Source organism: Paroedura picta, chromosome 11 (assembly GCF_049243985.1).
Source record: "Paroedura picta isolate Pp20150507F chromosome 11, Ppicta_v3.0, whole genome shotgun sequence".
Taxonomy (NCBI): domain Eukaryota; kingdom Metazoa; phylum Chordata; class Lepidosauria; order Squamata; family Gekkonidae; genus Paroedura; species Paroedura picta.
The window spans coordinates 44,161,859-44,175,259 of NC_135379.1; the positions used below are offsets into that span (position 1 = coordinate 44,161,859).

Consider the following 13,401-nt stretch of genomic DNA (forward strand, 5'->3'; position numbering starts at 1 on the left):
GTTTATGAGTTTTTATTCCAAGGACTCCCCCACCCCACCCCAAGAATGTGTGTCTCTGTGATGCCCAGCTTTGTTGGGGAGCAGAAGCCATAGCCATGATTGGTGTGCCAGAAGAAGAGAGTGGCATCTCCCCAACATACACACACAAAAACACACACCTCCACCACCCTGGGAAGGAAATAGTTGGGATACACTGAAGACCACAGTCCTGGGGAGGGGCTGGCTGACTGGGGAGAGGCCCCCAGGGATTGCAGAGGATATTAGATATGAAGCTAGTTAATCAGTTGCGGCTTTTTGAAAGGAAGATTACTGATCCCCAGTCATATACCTGAGCCTTCGGGAAGAGCGGTATATAAATATAATAAGTAAATGTAATAAACTAGGGGCAAAGCCTGTTGTATCCAGGAATGCAACGGACGCTAGAGCTTGGCAGTGGGAAGAGGAAGGGGAGGAGTTGTCCAGTCTGTAAGGGCATGGGGTGGAATGTGTGTTTTGTGTGTGTCGGGAGGGTTATGGTGGTGTGGTAAAAAATGAGGGCATGGGTGTGGAGAGAGGGTGTCAAGAACCTGTGACTTGGAATGTTCGTTGAGTGTGGGAGAGGACTGAATTTTGGGAATTGTGGCATAGTGGTTACAGATGAGCTTTCCAGAGCCATGTCTTCAGATATGGGAAGGGAAAATCAGACTGGAGCTCTTCTTAGGGGGAGATTACATGGCAACCAATTCCTCCAAGTTCTGCGTTCAATGTCATTTCCCTTCTTGTGTGAATTAGGCCACAGACACCAAAATGTCCCCTTGCCCTAATCCACACGGGGTAATAACAGTACACAGGTGTCTGCCCTGCTATACCAATCATGAAGTTTTCTTGTACTGCTTCAAGTCATTGGCATGTACTGCCTGTGCTTTAACTGCCCCTCCAATCCCTGCAAAACAGCTTTAAATGACTCAGTATAATAAATAAGCAAAGGCCTTTGGTAGACTGAGTAAAGACTGTATTTCACACATACACATATTACTATTTTTCAAATGTATGCAGATACTGTTGTGATTCCTACATCCCATATCTACGTAACAGTGGGAATTCATAGAACCTTTAATGTGGGGATCTTTGATGTTTTTTGTCTTAAAGGGGATCCTCTTATTTGAACAAGTTGGGAACCTGTGTTGAGTTTATATGGGGTGTGTTTGAGTATGCCCATATGTATGTATGCATATAAATAGACAAACTAGTGTTCTCTTCTTGTTTTATCAGGGTGTTGACCAAAAAGATGGCATTCCATACGAGCAAAAATTCTGTAATGGTAATTCCTCTTATTTTAAAAGAGAGTTCATATTTGTAGTACATTTAATTTATCTATGGTTTCTCAAAAAATGTCAGAATATTGTGTGTCTGTGTGTACTGAATAAAGGGTCATTGTGTTCTTGAAATGCTGATGTCAGGTAGGGCAGTGGTCCCCAACCTTTTTATCAACGGGGATCGGTCAATGCTTGATCATTTTACTGAGGCCCGGGGGGGGGGGTAGTCTTTTGCCGAGGGATGTCGCTGCCGCCTGAGCCCCTGCTCCACTTGCTTTCCTGCCGGCGCCCCTGACTTCCCTCTGCCTGCTGGGGGGCGCTGCCAGCAGCAGCTGCGCAGTGCCATGCTGAGGGGGAGCCCCAGCCATGTTGGCTGCCGGAGAGCACCAAAGGTGAGCCAGTGGCAGAGTGCCAGGGCAGCCCCCGAGGCAGCAGCCGGGGAGGAGGAGCTGTGGCCCAGTACCGACTGATCCACGGACCCATCCCAGTCCCCGGACCAGGGGTTGGGGACAGCTGAGGTAGGGTATGCGTGGGGCTAGGAGAATGTCATTGTCCTAACAGCACAATGAAATTTCCAGTAAATACACTGAAGGGATGTCAAATTGCTGGCATGACACTCTGCGATTTTGCCAGAACTCTATGTAAAACCATAGTCTTGTAGGGGAAAAATAGCACAATTCTACAAAACTAAAACAATATGTCAACTGGAAAAATACAGAGGGAGGGAAGATGTGCAAAACTCCTGGACTTGATGTGATTTTGGTGTTAGCAGACTCACTGCCAGGAAAAGCAGAAACAAGTTGTGCATATTGGGAAAACCCTTATTAGATCCTGTCCTGAATGTCCCAGGCTAGCCTGGTTTCATCAGATCTCAGAAGCTAAGCAGGGATCAGCATTTGGATGGGAGACACCAAGGAATACCAGGGCCAAGACTCAGAGGCAGGCAACGGAAAACCATCTCAGAACGTCCCATGCCATGAAAACCTTGTGGGATCCCCATAAGTCAGCTGTGACAGGATTTTGCAACCCCTGACTAGATTGTGGAAGGATTTCTAGTCTCATCACTCATCTTTTTAGATATTATTTATTTAGTTTGTGTGAAACTAGCAATGCATCGTTGCAAAACTGTTCTGGTAAATGGGGATATGCAATTTTTCTGTAAAGGTGCCTGACTTATAAGTCTTATAAGGCTAACTCAAGCAGAATGCAGTTTAACAAACCTGGATAGTCCTTCTGGAACAGCCCATTTAAAAAGGATGAAATTCAGTCCTCATAAACTAAACTGGCAGCAAAGCACTCAATACACCGATTTTCCTAAATGTTTAAAATGTGTCTGAAAGTACTGGGGACAATAAAATTTATAGGGCTTCTAGCGCAGTTCACATTAAAATAACAATTTGAGCTTTAAAATTTAGCATGCACTTTTGGTAAAACTGTCTGGAACCTCCATTTATTCTGGGTTATTTATCGTGCAAATGGAGTTGAAAATCTTGTTGTGGGCTCTTGAAAATGAGCAAAAAATGGCCAATTCATTATTTTGATTGCCCTCTGCAATGAAAGAGTTTCAGGGATTTTCTTGCTGTGGTCGGGTCTGGCGTATCACAGCTTTGCAGACTTGTTTGTGAGAGTTTTAAAATGATTTATGCAATGCCTTTTGTAGGGACAGAGTCCAAGGGAATTATCCTGTTGGGAGATTCAGCTGGGGCTCACTTCCACATCCCCCCTGAATGGCTAACAGCATCACAGATTTCATGGGTAGGCCAATTTAATTGCTTAATGTTCTTGTTGAGATTCTGATCACTCACCTTATTCTCTATTAGGAAGGGTGATGGATGAAAATAGACGCTGAATGCAGAATTCCTCTGTAATTAGAAGCCACCGGGTGATTCTACATCAGTAAACAAGGATCACAGAGCAAAAAGAGCAGATAATGCCTGTCTGGGGCAAGCCGGCCTTTGTGTGTATTCTAACACTCCCAACCATGTGTTAGATCTCTAGGTTGCCTGCTGTAGGTTGGGGAATACCTGGCGTCTTTGGGGGTAGAGCCAGGGGGGAGGGACCTCAGTGGAGTAGAATGCAATGGAATTTACCCTCCAAAGCAGCCATTTTCTCCAGAGGACCTGATCTTTGTTGCTTGGAGGTGAGTTGTAAAACCAGAGGATCCCTAGGTCTCACCTAAAATGTCCACCTGTGCAAGGGACTGCTAGGAGTCTCTCTATTTCTTTACAAAGGTGTTTCAGTCCTCAGTCAAGCTAGTTATTCTTAAAGCAGTTGGTGCTTTACTCCTTTGAAAGCCAGCTTGGTATGGTGGTTCAGAGCGGTGACCTCTAATCCAGAGAACCAGGTTTGATTCCCCACTCCTCCTCCACATGCAGCCAGCTGGGTGACCTTGGGCCTGTCACAGTTCCTCTCAGGGCTCTCTCAGCCTCACCCACCTCACAGGGTGTCTATTGTGGGGTGAAGAAGGGAAGGCAATTGTAAGCTGCTTTGAGACTCCTTCTGGTAGTCAAAAGCAGGTAGAAAAACAGCTCTTTTTGCATATTTAAACTCTGCCAACAATTTCACGCCCCACACACCAAATCTTCAAGGTAGAATTTTCCAAGATAGATTTGGCAACCCTAAAGACAACTAACTTTAGAGCCAATCACAACTGTGACTCCAAAGCTAAATGTCACATTTTATATGTTGGTATGGTAAGGCAGCCAACATGCTGTCTGAAGCTCTGACCATGAGGCTGGGAGTTCGATCCCAGCAGCCAGCTCAAGGTTGACTCAGCTTTCCATCCTTCCGAGGTCGGTAAAATGAGTACCCAGCTTGCTGGGGGGTAAACGGTAATGACTGGGGAAGGCACTGGCAAACCACCCTGTATTGAGTCTGCCATGAAAACGCTAGAGGGCGTCACCCAAAGGGTCAGACATGACTCAGTGCTTGCACAGGGGATACCTTTACCTTATGCTGCACAAAAATGCTCAGTGCATTTGACCCTGAGACCCACTATTTTTTTAAGTGTTGTGAAGTTCAACTTTTGGAATTAATAATATTATACCTTAAAATTGCAGCCAAGCAGAATCTAGAAGCAAACTCAATCCAGGAAGTAGTTGAGAACTTTCAGAGACCTTTTGGCAGATGCTGGGACTGCCTTATCTGAATGTGGGCACAGAGGGTGTTAGTTTTGGTTTTGCTTGCATGTTTGATCGATTAGGATTCTCACTGTGCCTTGTTTGGCGTAGTGGTTAGGAGTGCGGACTTCTAATCTGACATGCCAGGTTCAATTCCTCACTCCCCCACATGCAGCCAGCTAGGTGACCTTGGGCTCGCCACAGCACTGATAAAACTGTTCTGACCGAGCAGTAATATCAGGGCTCTCTCAGCCTTACCTCCCTCACAGGGTGTCTGTTGTGGGAAGAGGAATGGGAAGGTGACTGTAAGCCACTTTGAGCCTCCTTCGGGTAGAGAAAAGCGGAATATAAGAAGCAACTCTTCTTCTTTGTCTTGGTTGCTGTTTGGATGGGTGACCACCAAGTCAAGGGTTCTGCACAGAGTCAGACAATGGCAAGCCACCTCTGTTCCTTTCTTCTCTTGAAATCCCTAGATGCAATTTGGCAGGACTTTCCATGTCTTACAATGGAATCATAGAATCATAGAGTTGGAAGAGACCTCCAAGGTCATCCTGCACAATGCAGGAACTCACAACTACCTGCCTACCCACAGTGACCCCAATTTCATGTCCAAGTGACCCCCCCCCCTGCAAAAAAAAAATCCCTCCAGAATTCAGCCTGGCCTGAAAGGAATTCACCTACCACCCCACAGTGGTAATCAGCCATTTCCTGAATATGCAAGGAAGGGCCACAAGAGAAAAACACTGGCACATCCCTTCCTGCCCACCCACTCACAATCTGCCTAAATCCATAAAATCAGCATTTCTGTCAGATGACTATCTAGCCTCTGCTTTAAAATTTCCAGAGAAGGGAGAACCCACCACCTCCTTAGGTGGGGGTTTTGGTCTCCATCTTCATAGCCCATCTTCGTAATCCCATGCAAAATTATTCCAGTCTGCTGAGGCCAATAGGCGTAACCAGGGCCAGTTCCAGATTTGGGGGGGAACCCTAGGAAGAGACTTCCCCTTCCACACAGCCACTCACACCCGTGACTCACTACCTGCTGTCCTCAATAGCTTTTCTACTACAAGTCCTCCAGCTGCCTGTGCCCACAGCCATCCCCACTGCCCACAACCCTTTCCCTGATGGCACTCAGTGGGGTGCACAGCTGGGGGCATGAGTGGCGGAACACTCACAACAGAGCTGGCAATCCTGGGCCTTGCCAGAAGCCCGGGGGCCCAGCCGCTGCCCCACATGACAGCAAGCAGACTCTGTCCCCTGATGCAACTTCACAGCAGATTACACAGCTGCAAACATGGTAAGCATGATCTTTTCAGGGGTAGTCAAACTGCGGCCCTCCAGATGCCCATGGACTACAATTCCCGTGAGCCCCTGCCAGCGAATTCTGGCAGGGGCTCATGGGAATTGTAGTCCATGGACATCTGGAGGGCCTCAGTTTGACTACCCCTGATTTATTTATTTGTCTCCTGTCTTTTTCAGCCTTGCCTTTACCTGAAGGCCCTCAGGATTGGCAGGCAGTGTTCAGAAAGAGTGAAGCAAGCCCTTAATGTAATATTTTTATGATGGGCTCCAAGAGCAGGTCGATTAGGGGGACCTTTGGTTGCATCTCTCACAAAACTGCCCCCATCAAGGCAGAAGAAGCGCCGGCCTTTTCCTTTATGAAAGAAATCAACTATATGTGCCACGAGGCTCAAGAGGGACGGGAGGGAGGGGAGAAAAAGCATAGCCTTTCCAGCAAATAGTCGGTAGTAATAATCACACCCTTACGGACGGCATGCAAATTGCCCTGTTTGCAGTATTTCCTTTTCCCTTTGGAGATCCAGCCGATCACCACAGTCGAGAGGAGCAGTTGTTTTTCCCTGTTAATGCTTTATGAGGAATGATTATACGGATGACACTGACAACGGAGCAGGTGATGAACGCAATAAATCAGAGGCAGCAGTAATTGCCTAATAAATATGGTAACAATACTCATGAAGGTGGTGGTGCAGCCGGAGATCGATGCATTATTCAGCGGAGAGTTTGAGACTGTGTCAGCATTCCTTTTATAAATCTCGGACGATGGTTATGATTAAACTTCCCCTTGAACTGGGTATAAATCTATGCAGAGCTCTGGCTCTAAGCAGGGCTTTCTTTCCACCTTGAAAAGTTCCTGGGCTTAGAGCGGCACTTATGCTAGTATCTCAGAGCTGCTCATCTCCTAAGGTTCTAGACCAGGGGTAGTCAAACTGGCAGGGGCTCATGGGAATTGTAGTCCATGGACATCTGGAGGGCCGCAGTTTGACTATCCCTGGTATAGACTGTGCTTATGGAACCATGTACCCAGGGAACATGGGTCATTCACATCACAGATGGCTTTAAATGGCAAAATGTGGCCTTAGAACAGGTAAGACGGAGCTCTTCCGCCAGGTCTACGGTTGAGGCTGGCGCACAAGAGAACATCTGGGCCCCCCGTGCCCCACTTTTCGAAATCTTGCGGGGCCATTGGGCAGACTGAGGTCATCAGCCCCCATCCATCCCTCGGTTAGTGATGGTAGGAAGGGGATCTTTCCCCCTGATTTATCGCCAAGCTTGGATTGTTTTTGCGTAGATTGTTAGTGGTTTTATGAGTTTTTACTGGGGTTTTAGGCATTGGGGTTTTATATTGTAAGCCACCGCGAGGCCTTGTGGGAGCGGTGGGATAGAAATATAAAGATAAGTAAGTAAATACATAAATAAATAAATAAATAAATAAATAAATAAATAAATAAATAAATAAATAAATAAATAAATAAATAAATAAATAAATAAAATTATTAATACAAAAGTTCTCAGCAGGCCTAAAGACCAATAGGAAACCTTTAAAGAAGGATTTCAAGGACATTTGCCCATGTCTTTCCTGGCACACCCTTGCTTGTTCCCCAAAGCCAAAGAGGCAATCCTGGATTTTATCTGTCTCATAGGAGCAGGAGGTCCTTCAGAAGACCCCAGCAAGTATTATCTTTTAGTCTTCATGGGAGGGTATCTATTTGGAAAGAGCTGCTTCTATCACAGGGTCACGGTGGTCACAGAACCTTCCAGAACCATGGGAACCATTTTGTTGTAGTTCCTGCTAACTTTCCCAAAGTGCCCACAAACTCAACAAGGTTGAGGACTGACCCTTGACTCAAGGAACAGCATAACCTACCAGCTAACCAACTAGTATATCCGGACTGTACTATTCATCCACTGTGTTGTGGCAACAGAGCTGCTCTCTCAGCCCCGCAACTTGTTTCTACTGCTGAAAAGATCCTGCTGAAGGTCATAGGTTGGCTCCAAACCCAAAACATAATATCCTTGCTCCTTATATTGGTTTAGCTCCTGATCATCTATAAGAAATGGGACACGGGCAAGCAAAACGGCTGGTTTATCAATGACTTATGGGTACTGAGCTGCAAAATGAGATGGCCCTCCTCCCAAGCCCATATAGGTTATTAAAGTCCTGGGAAGGATTTTCTACCGCACCATATCTAACACATATTACCCTTTCTAAATTTCAATGGGCTTTTTCGAGGGCTCAGTTCGATGCATTCCCCTCAGCATTGCTTAGTGGAAGACTGCGGTGTGTGCCTATAGAGGACTGACTATGCTGTTGCAATTCAGGTGACTTTTACAGGGATGCCAGAAGTTGTTAAATTTTGCCCTGTTATCTAATTAACACCTTACTTGCAGACAAAGATAATTCTCTCTCTTATACGGTGGCAAGGTTTTGTTACATTGCCAGCAGAGTGCGGAAATCCTTGGTTACTGTTAATGCTTAGTGATAATGCTGTAATAATGTATGTGGTTTTCTTTATACTTTGATGCTGGTCAATGACCATAAATAAATAAATAATAATAAGTAATATCCTTGCTCAACACTTCATGGAAGAAAACATGAAGGGAAGAGGTTTTATGGTGTGTGTGTTTGTGTGTCCCCAAAACTCTACATTTTGCATCAAAATAATTGCCTTATCTGTAATTACTGATAATTAACTGATTAAGGTTATTAACTGTATTCAAACAGCTTGAACTTCCTTTTGTCTTTTTCATGCTAGCTGATCATAGCAATCAGACTAATTACGAATGCTCTGTATGCGAAAGCAAAATCACCCAGCTTTGTTCCCTTTTGCAGAAAGTATATTCTGACCTTCCCAAAGCCTTGGCCGATGAGTTAGATTGGCCCCAGTTTTCAGAGGTCACTGGATTCCTGAACTCCACAATTGGGTAAGCAGATAATCACATGATGATCACATGATGATGGCAGTCAGGGCCAGGTTCCCTGCAGCACAGAAACTGTGGGAAATGGTTTTTTAAAATACAGAGTATGGCATGTGGAGTTTCAAGGATAAAAATGGAAGAATGACATACTGTCCTGAGCTCCTTGGAGGAAGGCCAGGAAATAAATTAATAGGATATGGGATTCCTGTTATGTTCCTTTAGATTTTAATAGAACAATGTGAGCCATTTAAGTTTCCATTGGAGAGAACTGCAGGGTACTGATGAACGAAACAGGTACATAAAATCGTGGGTAATATATCAACTCCTATATTCATAGATGTGTCTTTTCCCTTTTGAATGGTGGTGTTAGAAGTACATTGCTCAAAGAAAGATTTGTTTGGCACTATCAGAATCTTTGATAGATCTGTGTGTTTTCTTGGAATTATGTATTATTTGTGTAGCTCTTTCTCTGCTTTCTAAGAGTTGGGGCTGCCAGATTAAAGAAGCTATTTATAGGGTAATCCAGACTTCTTAGCGTTTCAAGGGTTTACTGTGCAGATGTCAAAATTTCATCTTCGTGTTGACACTAATGAGCAACAACAGTCACCTCTCCTGGCCTGTGGCTTTCTGGTTGCTTGGAGAAATGTGCAGTGTATTAGTAGGATACCTTCAATGATCTTCTGCTAGTTTCCCATCTCTTGAAAAAACTGCCCAACAAATCCTTTTATGTCTGTCTCCTCAAATTGTTTATTAGACTTCCGAAGTCTCTGCATCCTCAGATGTTTAGGGTAGTTAGCACCATTTGGCATAATGTTATAGGATTTTAATGTATATTCATCAGTAGTTTAAATGCTATAATATTATGTTAAACTAGTAGGAAAGCCTGTGTTGAAAACAGGTCATAGAAGGGCAGAGGGAGGGTGGAAGGGCTCCTGCAGATCAGAGCGGGGCTAACAGTGAGGTGAGCCTCCTGGGTGAGCCACCTGTGTGAGCCACCTGCCCCCCCCCCAGCTCTCCTGGTGACCAGGAGGTCAGGGATCATGATACTGAATGGCCTTCCCCACCCTCTTGGTGGCCAGAAGGCGAGGGGACACAGCACAGCCATGGCGGAACGCAGCCAAGCATGGCTGGATGGCCATCACCAGCTCCCAGGCTTACCTCCTGCCAGCTCTTTCTCATGGGAAGTGCCAGGAAGTGGCATAGAGGAGGAGGAGGAGAGCCTCTGATTGGTGCTCAGTTTGGGGGTGCCATCACCTTATTGGGGCATATCCCCCTTTGAGGGCCAATCCGAGGCCTGGCACATCATTGGAAGGACCATCAGGTTTTTATAGGTTATGATGTTGCTATCCACCCTGAAGATTTGAGCAACAATTTCAAGTAGATGAGCATCTTTTCCATGGACATAGCTCAAGAATAATCCTGTTAGATGCTCCATAGTTCTTGAAAATCTCTGGATTTGTCCTCCCATCATTCATCTGGCACCACTGCCACCCAATCTGGATAGCCTAGGCAAGCCTGATCCTGTCAAAGTTTGGAAGCTAAGCAGCGTCTATCCTGGCTAGCACTTAGAAGAGCAACTTCCAAAGAATACAAGGGTGGTGATGCAGGAGTAGGCAATGGCAAAACCACCTCTGAATGTCTTTTGCCTGGCAGCCATACAACCTTAGGATCTCCTGGCTACACTATGCACATGCCATACAATGAATGAATGAATGAATGAATGAATGAATGAATGAATGAATGTATGTATGTATGTATGTATGTATGTATGTATGTATGTATGTATGTATGTATGTATGTATGTATGTATGTTTGTTTGTTTGTTTGTTTGTTTGTTTGTTTGTTTGTTTGTTTGTATGAACAACTGCTGCAAATGTGCCCCAGAATCAGCATAAACTCAGTATTACCATCACCAAAAAATTTCCCAAAGAAGGTATGAGGAAACATATCTTGGTTTGCACTTTTAGTGTTTGCCAGTCAGGATAGCTGGAGTTCAACAGGTTACTTACTCTTGACCAGCTTTTCTCTGCCGCTATTGATACCATAGGGTTGGTGTTTGGCGAGCCACTGGCTAAGATTTCTGGAGATAGAAGGGGGGATTTTTATCTGATCCTCTTATGCTGTTCCTGTGAGTGGGGAATCCCATCTCTGTTAGGAGTAACCGATAGCATTTTAGGCTAGGGAGGTGAGGCATCCTGTTCTGCCGTTGGACAACAAACCAACCTGGTATGGAGGCCACAGAAATTAGTTCAGACATGGGAAGCCAAAGCTCTGCTCAGCTTTAAAATGCACTAGTTGACCTTGGATAGTTCTTTAAGCTGGGAGATAAATTACCCCCCCCCCACTAGGACTGCCAGCCTCCAGGTGGTATCTGGAGGTCTCCTGGGTTTACAACTGATCCCCAGATGACAGAGATCAGTTCACCTGGGGAGAAAATGGCTACTTTGGAAGGTGGGCTTTATAGCACATTGAAGTTCTTCCCCTCCCCAAACCTCACTCTTCTCAGGTGCCACCTTCCAAAATCTTCAGGTATGTCTCAACCTAGAGCTGGTTTGAAAGCTGAGGTCTAAAACAATATTCTGAGCTCTTTAGGAAAGGGACTGGATTCAGCTGTAAGCAATTGAACATATGCTAGTCAGGAAATGGCCTCTCTGAATATCAGGTTGGGGCCTTGTGTGCCCCACCGATAATGCATAACTTTAAAACCCTTGCTGTCTCGTTTGTTTGTACCTGTGCATGGACTCAGCAGACTTTTCTTAATGCTTGTTTCAGAGGGTGGACAGACTCCATCTACCAGCGTTTACGCAAAAGAAACCGTTGCAGCCATAGAGATTACCAGAATATTTCTCGAAACGGTAATTCAAATTCACTTCCCCTGCTATCCTGGGATATTCTGAGAGCCAGTTTGGTGTAGTGGTTAGGAGTGCAGACTTCTAATCTGGCGAGCCGGGTTCCATTCTGCACTCCTCCACATGCAGCCAGCTGGGTGACCTACATAGCACTGATAAAGCTGTTCTGACCGAGCAGTGATATCAGGGCTCTCTCAGCCTCACCCACCTCACAGGGTGTCTGTTGTGGGAAGAGGGAAGGGAAGGCGAATGTAAGCCGTTCGGAGACTCCTTCGGATAGAGAAAAGTGGCATATAAGAACCAACTCTTCTTCTTTATGCCTGCCCTCGTTTTTTGACCCCTTCAACCTATTTGCTTCTTTGTTTGCTTTCTTAACAGTGTGGTCAGTACTGAATTTATGGGAAGCAATAGGGCCAAGATGAAAGGTTGGAGCCAAATTTTAAGGGTCAGAATAGAATGTTCCCCTTCTTGTGTCTTTGTTTGGTGACATTCATCACCTATTAGCTGATGAAAATTTAATTGTAAAGGTATTAGGGGCATTTCCAGTTAGGTCATTGCAATATTGCATGACCCCCATCCCAAAGCTCAAATGTTGTTGGTGCATCAGAATTTCAGACCATTCTCCATGAACAATGATCTTGGGAGGGGGGTGGTTTCCATTAACGGTGGCCTAAAACTAGTGGGCTGCATCCAACCAACTTTTCCCCTGGTGAAAAAAGGAGGCCATCTTTGTCCATCAAAAATGAGTGATGTTGAGGATCATGGTTCTGTGAAGACTCAAGGGGGTGGCAGGTTACAGTGGATGAGCGATAGGATTGTGAGTGTCCTGCAGAGTGCAGGGGGTTGGACTAGATGACCCATGAGGTTCCCTTCCAACTCTATGATTCTATGATTCTATAGAACTTGTGGGCAAGGTAGCCATGGGCAGGGGGAAAAATGGGGGCAAGACTGGTTGGAGCACTGGCTGTATCCAAAGTTGAGACGCTTGGAAAGCACGCAGCTGGAGCTGTCCAGGTGGCATGGTGCATTCCCAGTAAACATCCTGCTTTTAAAGTTCCCGTTTTGCAAAAGGCTTGGCTTCCTTAACTCTCCAACTTCCCTCTGTGCTAATTAAACATTGGCTTAGCGTCTCCGTTACTCAGATGGTGCGGCTGCTGCTTCCTTCGCTGACAGCCTCCTGTTCAGCTTTGCAAGGATCAAACTGTGTGGAGAGGGGCGCGGAGGAAGCCCCCTCCCTGGAGCATATCTTCCTTAAATCGAAGCCAGCCTTGTAGGCAGGACTGCTTCCCTTGTCATCTGCCCCTCTCCTGTGATATTTTTCATCTCTTAAGAAACTGTGCACAGTGAACTTCCTTTTAAAAATAGCATTTGGAATGCTTCCATCATTTGAGATGCACATTTGGAATGGTGGAAGCTAAGGTTTTGGGCTGACAGATGGACCATTAAAATCAGTGCCCCCAAATCTCTCCAAAAGTCTCCAGTCTTTCTGGGTGGTGTTCTGGGCGAGGAGATGAGACAATGGTAGGTGGAACTTTCCCCCTCTGCATCTTTGACACATCTTTGTTTGGGTTAGCAATTAATGGTGAATCCTTCTAATGAAGCCCTTTCTTTTCACACTTGCAATTAGCAGAGCTGGCAGGCATTGGAAGAAACAATATTTGCACTTTTGCATATTTGGGGAAATGTTTCAGCGACTCCTTGGGAGCTGAACTAAATAAAAGAGTTCATTTTGGGGTGTGAGTTCCAATCCCTCCACATACTTGGTCTCATTATTCGCTATAATCAGGTCAGGCAGACCAGAACTGTTCCTTTACACATCTCGCCTCAGGTAATAGTTGGTTCTATACGAAAAAAGTGACTTTCAATTAAGAACAGCAACGAAAAACAGCCAGCATAATGTAGCTGTTAGGATCTGGGAGA

General features: G+C 45.4%; 1 protein-coding gene across 4 annotated transcripts in view; it reads left to right on the forward strand.

Moving 5' to 3' along the window:
• Positions 1-13,401, forward strand: part of AOAH (acyloxyacyl hydrolase) — a 99,998-nt gene that overhangs the window by 62,005 nt on the left and 24,592 nt on the right. For all 4 annotated transcript variants that reach the window (XM_077303384.1, XM_077303383.1, XM_077303382.1 and 1 more), the window contains 4 exons: positions 1,252-1,300; positions 2,956-3,050; positions 8,547-8,638; positions 11,405-11,487. In XM_077303384.1, coding sequence (XP_077159499.1) covers positions 1,252-1,300; positions 2,956-3,050; positions 8,547-8,638; positions 11,405-11,487 — 319 coding nt within the window. The remainder of the gene's footprint in view (positions 1-1,251; positions 1,301-2,955; positions 3,051-8,546; positions 8,639-11,404; positions 11,488-13,401) is intronic.